This window comes from Thalia democratica, chromosome 6 (genome assembly GCF_965202585.1).
Source record: "Thalia democratica chromosome 6, ktThaDemo2.hap1.1, whole genome shotgun sequence".
NCBI lineage: Eukaryota > Metazoa > Chordata > Thaliacea > Salpida > Salpidae > Thalia > Thalia democratica.
The window spans coordinates 11,372,796-11,386,959 of NC_139170.1; the positions used below are offsets into that span (position 1 = coordinate 11,372,796).

General features: G+C 27.5%; 1 protein-coding gene across 1 annotated transcript; it reads left to right on the forward strand.

The window, feature by feature from the left end:
* The first annotated feature begins 6,838 nt into the window (after positions 1 to 6,838).
* Positions 6,839 to 11,941, forward strand: LOC145839457 (testis-specific expressed protein 55-like). Its single transcript, XM_082947027.1, has 2 exons — positions 6,839 to 6,959; positions 11,541 to 11,941. The coding sequence occupies exons 1-2, from the start codon at positions 6,855 to 6,857 to the stop codon at positions 11,637 to 11,639; spliced, it is 204 nt and encodes a 67-aa protein (XP_082803153.1). The 5' UTR covers positions 6,839 to 6,854; the 3' UTR covers positions 11,640 to 11,941.
* Positions 11,942 to 14,164: the final 2,223 nt, after the last annotated feature.

Genomic DNA, 14,164 nt, shown 5'->3' on the forward strand with positions numbered 1-14,164 from the left:
GCTTTATATTATTTTATTGTCACCTAAAAAGCCCTGAAGATTTTTCTAGGTGAAACGGCGTAAGCTGGAGTTGACAATTGTTTGAAAAGTTAGTGGGTTAACTATTTTAGAAATATTGTATTATAAAAACTTTTATAAAGCGAAATTGCAATCAAGTAATTATTAAAAGCCTACTAAAAGTAGAATTTAAATGGAGCTTTAAAACTTTTTTTAGCAATTTAACTCTTTTTTTGGTTTGCCAAGATGTTTTTTAGCTAGAAATACGTTGCAGGCCACATAATTTTGTTTTCGGGTCGTACGTTGTCTACCCTCACTCCAGCTAATTTATACAAATTTTCACATTTGTTAAACACCACTAACAACATAGAAAAAATAGAAATGGAACAGTGAGTACTGACGCCCAAGCGCCCACACAAACTTAATCTTTTGTTTTGATTTCGGTATTGTTGTTATAAAAAACAAGAGGTGTAGAGGAAAGGAAGTCGACTAACGGAAATTTTGAAAGTGATTAAAACGTTTTGAAATCAATAAGTCAGGACTTAGATAAGCGTGATTATATTACACATAAGTATATATACTTTTTTATTAACAGCTAATGCTAACAGTTTTCTCGTTGTATTAAAATAAACTAAAAATTAAATATTATGCATTTTCTCATTTCTTAGTTTGCTAGTGACGTTAAACATAAAAAGCTCAAAAAAAAGTGTCAGAAATGCACGATGGTCACTTTTGCACGGATTGACAATTTTGCACAGGTTTAGTTTTTTTTCCTAAATTTTTTATTTCCTTTTATTTAATTATTTTTTTTTTCTTTTCTTTTTGTTTTTACTAACACTATCACCCCTAACACTTAACTTTGGATTTTAAGCGGTTCCTTCAGCCGTGCAAAATCGACTTCGTTTAAAACTGACCTGTTTCACAAACAAAATCTTTATGAAGTTTAGTTATTAAACATCATTATAAAATTTGACATTATTTCGAACATTTAGATTAAGAAGTATTACTTATGTGACTTATTATACTTCATAACTTTTCAACTCAAATTCAGTTGTTCGGTTTTTAAACCATAGCGAACTAAAATTTTTGCACACAACTTGGGGTTTGCTTAAGATTTGACATCAGTGTTTGCAAAATAAATCACTAAAATCTAAGTTGTGTTGTTCTTAAATTTAAAACAAATTATAATTGCGGTATTTTCAAGCAAGAAAAGCTATACAAGTTCTCTGTAAAACTAAGTTGTTTTTAGACCACTTATCTTTATCACCATCATAAATAGCCACTGTTTCTGAATTGTTACCAAAAATGAAATGTTGCTTCCTATTGTAGTAGCTGATTTTAGTGAATCAAACTTTAAAGAATTTGTCGGCTTTTTTAGTAACAAAAATTTGTTAGAGCAAACATCATTTACTTCACATATACTTATAGTCCCGCTCACTACATACATCGGATTAGATCCGTGGTCGAATGCTTCAACAGAGCTTCAATCATTGTAACCATTAACACCGCCTGAAACATAAACTCTACTTTGAACAGTGTGCACGCTAAATATAACCTCGGTGTTTTCATTTTCCCAATTTCGTAACTGTTCATCGGTGTGTATTTTTTTGTATCTAAAGTTAAGCAATCGGAAACTATGTCATCAATATCTATGTTCCAACTTCCAATATACATATGTTACCCATAAAAACAAATACTGCATCATATACATATGGATTGTCAATACTAGCTACAAGACTGCAAGCGTTTTTAAATGAAGAGTATTTTTCTATTTACAACAGGTCGCTATATTTTTTATAACCAACAACCATTAACATAAGCAGCGTCATAGATGTATTAAATGTTAGGGTAGAATTTAGCAACTTTTTTAACATTTTTGAAATCTGTACATTTTACCTCGCTTAAAAAAACTACAAGCTTTTCTATTTCGAGTACCACCAGCATTTAGAAAATTGAAACTTCATTGACTGTTGTACCTGCGACAGCTATATTTTCACAATAAAGGTTGTACTTATTGAATAAAGTTGATCTGATAGCTGAAATGGATTCTACAGTTTCGCCAAGTGAGGGTGTAAAGAGGATCTGTTATTTTTTTGATAGACATGTAGAAACTTTCGGACAACAAAAGCATGCGGACTTTTAATAAAACAACTTCATCAAATTTACATCTTTCATTGTGATTATAACCAACCCAGGCACCTGCAGTGAACTTCAAGTTCAGAACTAGCCAGAATATTTGTTAAAGAATAAGGTTCTAAATAAAAAGAAGTTCTTAGTTGTGCAAACTTGTGTGAACCAACGTTCTGTGTAGTTTGATATTAACTTTACAAGTTTTGATTGCTTAAAAACACCGAAATGTTGATAATACGTGGCTGTATGTGGCACATTTTGCTTTCCAGATACTGGCTAAATTGTCTTATAAAGCTTCATAAAGTAATAAAATTTCTCTCAAGTAATTTCTTTTTACCTGAAAAAGTTTACCTTTTAATAGCTAAATGGTAAAATAACTATAATAGTGTAGCCATGAGCAAAATTTTTAGAAAAATTATCAGTATGTTCCGTAGCAGAAACAATTAAACTATTTTTTTACTGAAACTAAATCGTAAGTGTTTTATTATTCTTCTTTTTCAATGAAAATTAATTTAAGAAAAAACAAGCTTTTTTTTTAAAGTTTGTAATAAAATTTAAAAACGAATTATTTTATTGCTTCTAAAATCAACTGCTTGCTTGTCAGATGGTTCAAAACACTTCTGAAAAAATAATTTTGAACTGTTGTTTTTGCACACATCTACGCATTGTAAACTACGATGGTTTTCTTCTAAGCACTTTCTTTTGATAAAGGCTTCGCCGATTTAATTATTTTCTGAATTTGTACCGTTCTGATGCTTGATTGTAGCCATTATTTTGTACTATTCTAAGTATTCAGAATAATTAATGCATGTAATTTTTAAACATAAATTGTTTTGTTATGGTATGTTTGTAATAAAAAGCACTTAACTAGTTTTATAGTATTATGTGCAGAATCAAAAACTTGATTTGTTTTGGGTAACAGCTTTCAGCATTTTAGAAAATAAATATCATGCTAAACGTAGTGCGGGAGTCGGGTTTTATATATCTCAACATTTAATTGGTATTTTTCCAAAGTTTATAAACAAATACAGCACATAAGTTTATTTTACAAAACTAAATAAAAACATACAAGATTAGATATACTCTTTTTTAACCTCAAAAAAAGTATACTTGATTTTTTTTCCACATTAATTTCACTTATTTTAATAATTTTGAATAGTAAAGTGGTTTAATATACAAAATATATAAATACTAACTATTTGTATGTAGTGTTGGTTACTGAAAGTTTTCACGTACTTGAAAATCACGTATTTTAAAGTTTTCTCATTAGAACTTGCTAAAAAGGTTTTATTAAGACATGAAAAATGCGTGAAAAATACTTTTAAATATAAAACCTGCAACTTTTATTGTAACATATTTTTAATATCTCCCAAAAATATATAACTTAATTTTATTTTTATGTAGCTATAAGTACATTGATTTATGAAATACTACAAGTATAGTTTAGAAAAAAAAGAGTTTTGATGTGTGTGTGTTTAGAATGAAAAAGTAGGCATTATAAAATTCGAGAAAGAACATAAACTAATGTTTAATTACTAAGGTAGGTTGTGTAGTTTTTGAATAAGAGCTAGTTCAGATTTAAAAAAATATATTGTAAAAAACTAAAACGTACCGAGAATACTGTTACATTAGAAATAAAAAATAAGTACATATAGTGAGAAAAAATTAAATACTTTTATACATTCACATAAACTTTTAAAAATCATAAAAGTAATAATATAAAATTAACTTTATTTGGCTGATCTTAAAGGAGTAGTCTTGAATTACTAATACTTAGTTGTACTATACTTAAAGTTAAATAAATAAACAACTGTTGTTAACAATGAATCAAACATGTTAAGATTCTTTGGTAAAAACTAGTTTATACAACAGATGACCTTATTTTATCAAAACTTTTCAAACTCACTTATTAGATTTTGGTGACATTTTTAGTGGTTAGTAAAATTTTGTTTTAAAAGATTCTTTTTAAGCGATTGTTTAAGTGAAAATACCTCATTGTAAAATGTAGCAGAAGCCTGAAATTGTAATAAAAACCATTTAATGTCTATGTTAACACTTGCAGCACAGTTGTCAGATATGTTGGAGAAAATCACCACACAATAACCAGAGCATGATACTTAAGTTAAAACAAACAAAAGTTTATTCAATTTTCAGAACTTTTTATTATTGGAATAAAAGAAACTTTAATAAAAATTTAAACTCTGTAGAAGAGTTTCCAGAACTTATTTTCAAAAACTCCCTTGTTAAATAAGTTAAAAAACAATCGTCCCCTATTTATTAGATATCGCCTCTTAACTAGTTAATTACCCTTAATTAACATTCTCCCGCCATGCTGACTAACGCCCTCAAATGTCCAAACCCCCACTTTACAATCTGCACTATAGGTGGGCAACGTACGGCCAACAAAGTGAAAATTACCAGCCCGCCAATGTTTACAAAATTTAAGTGACATCTGGCCTGCTAAACAAAATTTCGAAACTTCCACTAGGACTAAATCAAAGATCCGTAAACTGCGCCAATAGAAGGTATAACTTGCTATACGCAGAAGAAAATTTATGAAACTTACACTAGGTATTCCTTGTTTTGAAGTTTGAAATGAAAAACAAAAACAAAGTTTTAGATAAAACTTAAGGGAAATTAGAAACTTAAACTAGATATTTTAAGGTTTGAAGTGAATAGCAAAAAAAATCAAAATGAAACAAATAATTGAGTAATTTTCGTGAATTAAATGAAATATTAAAATGATTCGGCCCAAGGACTAAATTTTTCCACATATTTCCCGCAAACTGAAGACGTTTCCCGACCCTACTCTAGAGTATTTGGATATATTTAATTCTGTGTAATATGTATAAAGTTAATAAATCAGTTGCCATTAAGTAAACTAAAATTTACTTAATTTTGTTTTATTCCGAAAATTTTACAACTGATTATGACGTAGTTTTATAACAGACTTGAAATATTAACAAAAACAAACTTCATTTTTATTATCTGTTTGATAGCTTTTTGTGCGTTTGTCTACTGGAAAAATTGTAAGTTAGTTTATTATTTTACATTCATACTATGTAAAAGTCATTTATTTGTTTTTAATAATTTATTAAAATAATACTTTTTGTATTTTATAAACATTTTAAAGTTATATCAAAATGTTTCGTCACATAGATAGTGTAACAGCATTTTATGTTTTTGTATCGCCGTATACTTTACTTGAAACTTTTTTGAAACTTTGAAACAGGTTAGTTAAAACTTTTTTGCAAAACTTAAAGATGAAAAATCTTCAAAAAAAAAACCGTGTCAACTTTCGCTACAATTGAATTTTATGCTATTTTTAATTCAAATCCGCTTTAAAGACTACGGTACGGAGGGTCGCTTGATCATAAAGCACAAACTTATTAAAAAAAATGATCGTTTATTAATAACTTAAACAAAAAAGCTGTAAAAACATAACACAAAAAATATTTTATACCTGTGTAAGAATATTTTCAAAGTCTTAGATATTTTATTTAAGAACAGTTGTCCTGGACGCGACATTAAACTGTATTCTGGTGTATGACTCGATAACCGATAGTTTTTTTCGTACACCAGGTCTTTGGACCAAAATTTCAAACGCTTTTTTTGTTCAATAAACAGTATTTATATTCCAAGCATTATATACTAATATTTAAATACTTAAGGAACAAATTTTAAGCAAAAAGTTAAGCAACATGAACTTTGTCAACCTAATTAAATAAATAGTTTTATGTTGAAATAACTTCGTTTTGTTGGAATTAACAACTTATTGAACAACTAAATTAAAGTTAAATAAAACATTGTTTATGTTCATGTAGTAAATATATAACAATAGTCTTTAATGCTTAATATTATAGTTTATAAAAGTTATAAAAGAAATTGAAAATAATCTTTTTTTTTGAGTAAGTCTACAGTTTTTAACTATTTCTTAACTTTTCTAATTAATAAGTATGTAAATATTTTTTTTACCACATAAAAAGTATTTTAGTATCGGTATAAAAAATAATGGTGTTTGAAAATATTTTGAAGAAAAATTTTATACGGTGCCTAAAAAACATGTAATGTAAGAATAAATGATATTTATCATTTTGAATACAAAATTTAGCCTCAGTAACACTAATTAAAGAAAAAAAACAGTAAAAGTATGACTTTACAGCATATGCTTTGTGAACTAAATTTTATGCCTGTATAAATATAATAAAACCATTTTATTGTAATTTTTACTCATCATAGTTTTCAAACATTTAGGACCATTTTAAACTAACTTTTACTGTTTTTTTAACGCTCATACTTGCAGAAAGTTATGTAGTTAGTTTTGATTCCAGATATGTTTGAAAAATTGTAGTTATCGAACGTAAATAAATCCATGATACAACAACTTCGTTGCTATTGACAACTTATTGCAAACATTAGGGCGAAAGTGGTTTTTATAAGTAAACTTTCAGCTCAATATGTTTTCGCCTAAATAATGAATAGTAAGCTAATTTTAATGTTTTATTATAAGTGAAAGAATTTAAAAATGTTAAAGCTAAGAAACTTAAACTAGCTTTGACAAATAAAAGTTCATATTTTTTTTTTACAAATTAAACACAATTTGAAAATGTAGAGCTTTATTTTCAAAATTTAAAACTTTGTAATGGCCAGAATTTTCATAAATTTCTTGCAGTTTTTTCAAAGCTTCAAAACATTTTTTACACAGTTTTATTTTTATTGTTAGAAAAATGGACAAAACATCCAAGCCAGATAAGTTTGTGCCGAGGTATGATGACCCCCACGAAGCAGCAATTATTTACACGGAAAAGCACTCATTAGTTCACTTGTTTCAGGTTAGAATTTTATTTTTGAAATTTCAAACATTTTTCAGCACACTCGTTTCAAGTTAAAGTTTTTAAAAGATAAATAATCTTTACGTTAATTTGTTCATGAACTCCAGCTTGGTTGTACAGTAAATAGTTATTGTATGAAAAGAAAAATTGTTGTTAATTTATATGATTCAAGTTTTAACACAATAGTTTTATGGTACCATTTTGATCATTATGTTTAAATGCTCGTCTCACGGCATATGTAAGTGCAGGGCCAGGCTTTGCCTTTGTTAGAATTTTGCTGAAGTTTTCTTTGATTTGTATGATTCAGGTTTAAATATCTTTTTAAAACAAAAACATTAAAAAAATCACCCATCCATTGATTTTAGTTTTAATTAAGGTTTTTCTTTATTTTGTAGAACAAATTTAATTTTAATTTGTGTGAACAAAATAATTATCAATTGTTTCATGCATTCTTGTAAAATTTTAAATATTATAACTGTATTAAATCAATTAGCTAAACAAATTTATGTTATTTTGTTGTGTGTTTACATGAGACATAGAGTATATTTAAGAATAATACAGACTTATAAAACTTATTCTTAAAAAATTATTGCTTATTAAAAAGTTACCCTTGATAACTATAAATAGTTATACATTGTTTTGATAATTGAATAGATATTTATCTTTTTTTTTTCAATTTGATTTATTGTTTTTTTTTTTTTTAATTTTCTATTTTTCTTTTTGTCTTTAAGTACCTTGAAGATAAATAAATATCTAATTTAAAATTTAAATATTGCAGAACTTTTTTTTTTAAATACCAACTTCAATTTTTTTTGCCATGGAATTTAAAGTATATTTATATGTTAAGTATTAAAGGCTCACATAATTCTCTTATGTAATCGATTCTCTATGAGTTTCATTTGGTTGAATGAGCCCAATAAATAAAAAAAGTTAGTTAAGTTGAACATAATTTTTTTTCGTTTTTAATTGCTAGTTTTTATGGTAGTCTTTATTTCAATTTGTAAATAACAGGGTTACCAAAAAACTTGGAATCCTGAAAATACCTGGAATTTGAAAACTTTTTTAAAAGCCCTGAACTTTGAACGAAAATCACTAAATTACCTGGGATTTTAAACAACTTTTACATGTTAAGTAGCAGAATTAAGAATTGAAAATTAAGAATATTAAGAATAACTTAACTTAAAATATTAAGAATTATTGACACAAAAAGTCTATCATATACATAAAACATTTTTGTAGTCATCAGAACTTTTTTTCTATTAAAAAATGTATTTAAAGAAGCTATAAGATATCTTTTCACTGTTTTTATACTATTTAACACAGTTTTTTACCTTAAACTTAATTTTAAACTAAAAAAAGACCCAAAAACGTGTAACTTTGAAAATCCTGAAAAGAATTTTGAAAACCTGGAGAAAATTTGCCAAAAATATTTGATAGCCCTGTAATAAAACAATTTAGATAATTTAAGTTTCCTAAATTTCTTTTAGTACTTTTAATAAAAACGTTGCTTAAAAAGTTAAGTGTAATAATTATAAAAACCAAAGATTCATAATAATAAAATAAGTTCAAAAGAAAACTAGTTGATAATACACAAACATTTAAGAACTTCTTATTTAGTTAATCTACAAATAAAACTATCAAAAATTTTATTCGTTTCTTTTGTTTGTTTATTTAGTTGATATTTTTTATAAACTTTGCTTTTTAACTAAGGTCTAGCATTTGTTTTGTTATTGATTGAGAAATGTTTGAGAATAGTTTTGTTGTAAAAAATGTTTTATTCAAAGAACTAATATTTATTTAAATTGAAAGACAAAAAAAAAATTCATTGTATAGTTAAAAACTTTTTTCATGTATTATATATTTTTTTAAGTTCAAAATATTGAAAATATTAATCAGTAATTTTTGAAAACAATTATTTGAACATACAAATTCGCGCCACAATTTTTGTAAGCTATTTAATTTTCAAAAGTAAGGTGTAATAGCCTTTCTTTTGTAAGTAATTTATTGGTTGTCAGTTATTAAAACTATGTTAAGTTTCTTGTACTCTAAAAGAAAAGTACCCAACAGCGTTTTCTGGGGCGTTTTAGACTCTTTTAAGAGATATCTTCAAATCATTAAATTAGAACACTTGGATAAGCAATATAAAAAGCCTATGTTAAATTTCTATCATTTTGGTTTTTTCATTTTTATCGAGGTTTTGGCTCAAACTTCATTTAGTTGGAAGCTAAAAGACTGGTTTTTAAAATGAATTTCAACTTCTTCAAAAGCTGTAACCAAAATGATATTGACGTAAAGATCTGTGGTGAGTTTAAGCCCTATTGAATGAAAATCAGTGAAGACTTTCAAAATAACTACACTGCAGCCCACGCCATGAGTCAAAATGTTTTTTTTTTTTGAAGTTTCTTCTCGCGGACTTATCAAATAAGAATAAGGAAACAAAAAAAATTTAATGGATTTTATTCATAAGTTTGAAAAAGTCTAAGAACTTTTGCTTCACCATGTAGTTAGTTTTTAAAGAAAATATCTTTATAACTTCTATTACCTTGCAAAAATCAATGTTTTTTGTATAATTTTTCAAAATTTATTTATCAGTTTCTAAGCGACCGTAATTAAAAAGTCAAAAGATCTTCGAAAAAGTTGAAAAATCAAAAATTTGATTTAAGTTAATTTTTGTGTTGTGATAGCCATGTCGATTTGTGTGTAAAAGTTGTGTGCAACCAAGTTATCGAAACAACAAACGCAAAAATGTCCAAATCCAATCTGACGAGCCGCGATTCCGCAACCTCGATCGCCACAAACGCAAGCAACCATGACGAAGACATGATGTCGTCGTTGAAGCGGAACGATTTCATCAGCAGCATCCTGCAAACGCCCAACCTCCCTGCTTGCGACCCCCTTCAGCTCCTCGACGACTTCTCGCTGCCGTCGACCGAAGAAGAAGGGCTGCTGAGGCACCGCGAGAACCAGCTGCGCCGCCTGGCGGTGGAAAAATCCGTGAAATTTCAGCCGTGCTTCACCGAGTACCAAGTTCCCGACGACTTGCATTGCGCGTTGAGGTCCCCACTGCCCGTCACCGACCAGACCAACATTCTCCTTCCGCTGGCCAGCCACGTGATCAGCGGCGACGTCAAGAGCGGCTTCGTGACGTCACGGCGGGGACTGGAGGAGGCGAGGAGGGAAATTTGCCGCGACGTTTCTCCGGAGTCGTCGGACGAGAGCTTGACTGAGCTCATTGACGAGGGCAAGCTGTCATGTTTGAAAATAAAAAATAAAAAGTTTTAAAAATTAAAAAAGAAAAAGTAGAGAATATTGTCAAACTAAACGAGATTTTGGAGTCCATATATTTCTAGAAGTGTTAGTGGTAAAAAAATAAAAATAAAAATACAGATTTAGTACTTTTGTTCGTGAAAATTTATCAGAAATGAGTGCCAAGGATGCAGCTCAAAAGGTAGCTGCAAAGCTGTAGCAATCTATTGTTTTTTATAAAAAACTCTTTTACTTGTTCGTTGTAGTTTGAAATAATTAATAGTTCATTACTCAATTTAAAATCTTAAGAAATTTTGAAATTTATTTAACCAGCTTAAGAGCACAAATATTTGTCAAAAAAGTTTGTATGTTTGAAAACTTTATTATTTTTTTAAACTCAAGTTGATTGATTTTACACCTAGTTTTTTTAAACTATTACTGTTTATTTTTCATTTCTCACGTAGTTTTATTTAGTTTTCATAGTTTTGTATATCATATTATATACATTTTCTCTTTCTTTATAAACTGCCTAGTCGTCTTGTTATAGCTATATTTACAACGATGTAACACTAATGAGGCGAAAAGTACTTATGTTTGTTTGTTTTGAATAAAATGTGTGAAAACATTTTTGGTAAATGCAAATGTTCTCCTTAAAAACTTAACCTCTCAAGCAGAGTGGACCTTTTATAATGAAAAAGAAGGTAAAATGTAGAATATTTGGTCCATTAGTTATATAAAGTCATTTTTCATTTGTTGATTTTATGCGTCTTATTAAAAAAGTTGCATTTACTTTAAAATAAAGTATCCAAAACTTTAATCATTAAAGATATATCTTAGTTTCAATAAATAAAGTTAAAAAAAACAAACAGCTTCGAAAGTCTAAAAAATATTAACTTAATCAACTACTTATAAATTATTAATTTGTTACTAAGCTAAGATCCCTTTACTTCAATTAAATTTATACAACACCTATTGTTTTTATGTCTATTGAAATAGTCCCTACTTGGTACTTTCTGGGGTATTTTTGGCGAAATTTTTGTTTTACTCTACATGGTTTTACAAAAGAAAATTTTAGGTTAAATGTTATAAGTTATTATAAATATTTTTAGATTAGGTTTATTATTTGTGTAAGTTTAATGAGTTATTCTAAATTGCAATGCAACAAGTTTCAGAAAACCTTTACCATTTGTATTTTTTATGACGTAAAAAATAGTAATTTTTTTATTTTTATTTTAAGCTGCAACACAAACACCAGATGAGTGCTTATTCGGTTCTTAAGCTAACTTTGAATTTTACTAAATACTAAAAAATGTATTTATTTTAATTTTTTAACAGAAACTAACAGAGAAGCTAGCTTTCAACAAACCGGAAGACCCTGTTGGTTTCATGATCGAAGAAATACAAAAGATGGTCAACCAAAGAGATAAGGTCTAGAAGAATGTGCTAAAGATAATTTTTTATACTAATTTCTCTGTGATCCAATACCTTGCTTTTGTAATCATCAAATGTACTGTGCTTAGTGAATTTGAAATAAATCATACCTATAATATTTCTTAGTGTATAAAATTCATGAATGTGTTAGTTTAGTATAGTGTAAATTAGAATTTTGAACTTCTATAAAAATTATTTTGAATAATATAAAATTTGATTTATACAAGTATTATCGAAACATTAATAGTGAATTGGTTGGCAAACTTTATAAAGTTTTGGTGATAAATAATAATAAAAGTTTTTTTTATAACTTAGCACACATTACAAGTGTATGTAAAAATTTATTATTTCTAAGATATTTTGTAGATTTTTTAGTACAATAAAGAAAAGTTTTAATTACTAATTTTATTAAGAACAATACAACAAAAAAATTTTTTTAATTAAGTTTTGATTTTTTACTTGGTCTACTGTCCTTAGTTTTTACTTATGGGACTTTATTTTAAGTGAAACAAATTTTTTTTTAAGACCCGCTGATTAGTATGAACTTTTTACTGAATAAAAAATAAGACGGTTTCAAAAATTAAGTTGTTTTTTTTTTACTAAATACCATTTAAGTTAAGTATTTTTAAACGAAAAAACTAGCATAAATACTCTTTTAAAGCACAAAACTTAGTTTGTTTAATATTATATATTAATATGATAAAAAAAGACTTTGGGGGTCGGCTAAACGCGGCTGTGATTATAGTTTGGCACTCCAGTCAGACATTTGTAGCCAACGATGCATTTGTTAGCGCATGTGGAAAACTAGTAAATTAATAATTTTTTGATACAATTGTTTAAATGTGCTCCTAATCTTACTGTAAGTAACCCCAGCAGGATTTTTCTAAAACATTTTTTTTTTAATTTTAAAATTAAGATGGCCTGTGAAAAAATTATTCTAGTTATTCTGACTGCCGGTCGCTTGTAGAATTCTATGACTAATACTAACAATTTTCATTTATTTTAATATCTTTAATTTATTGTGTAACTTTTAGTATGTAGTGAATTTTCAAGTAGTTTAAAACTATACTATACAAACTGTTTAAATTTAAAAAGATATCCAGATTGTAGAAAAAATTTAATTTTCATTTAACTTTTTAAATTATAATTTTTCTTACAAAAGAACGAGCTTTGTTTAACCACTTTCTTCAACTAAAATTAATTTTTAAACGTTTATTGTAGAAACTTTTACTAGCTTTAAGGGTTTTATGTAGTTCTAAAGAGTCTTTACAGTAAAACAACTAAGCGTACAACTATTTCTTATTTAAAAACATAGTTCTTAGCAAAAACTCACGGATGGCTCAAAAATTTGTTAGTATTCATTTAATTATACTTAGTATCTTAAAAACATAACAAAATAAAATCTATACATGTTTAATAACAATAAAAAGTTTTCAACATTAGAATTCTTTGAATAAAAAAAACTTTAGTTCAACACAAATTTGTACATACATAATTTATTTTTGTATAACAAAGCTTTATTGTTTTATAAATTTAGTAAAAATATTTTAGTATAAGTAGTTTGTTAGAACTACTAATTTAATGTTAAAGAAATTTATTTGAAGAAACATTATTTTTTTGTAGTTTTGAAGTTAAGTTACTTAACACTTTCTGAAATACAAACAATCATGTTTCGCTTTCAATCACTAAAAGTACATTCTGAGGTGCATCTCAGGTCTAAGTTACTTCTTGAGGTCTCATCAAACAAATAATTTTCAAAAGAAAATCGTCAACTTTGTTCGTGGCGTCTTCTTCACACATTTCAAACACAAAATAAAACTCGTTGCTGTTCGGTTGCAGCTCGAGCTTCTCAAAATAACTTGATCTTTCGTAATCAATATTCGCATTTAAAAACTTAACAGGTGAAAGCTTTTAATCCAAGTCTACTTTTCATTTTCGTCGGAACCGATGCCGCTACTTTTAAATCAACGCTTGTCGCCATCTGCGAACACGAAAACAAATTTATCATAACTTCTGATGGCTCTTCAATGACTCCTTGTCCAAATCGTTTTTCTTGTCAACTTGTTCAAACGAGAAAATTATATTTGATCGTTCAGTTTAAAAATTAAAGGGTACGTCTTTTGAATGCGACGCAGCGACGCCCACGTAAAAATGCTCTAGCTCGTCAGCGGCCCAAAACTGACCCAAAACTAGTATACTATACTTCAATATACTAATATACTTCAGTACTCAAAACATTGTTTCTACCAAAAGTTATTAGTCAGGGTCTAACAAAATTTAAGATGGTAGTAAAAGAAATAAAGAAAATCAGTTCTGTTATATTTTAAACTTAAAAAATACTGTTGTGGTTAAAATCAGAGTTACCAGAAAGCTTTTCGTTTTGGTGAAGGAGAATACTGAGCTACAGGTTTTTGATTATTAAAACAAAAAATAAGCCGCTTGAGTAAACAGCTACCATTGGTAAAATTATATTTCTAACAAGTACTGTTTGAAACATAGTGGCAAGATTTCTGTTAACATTCGCCACA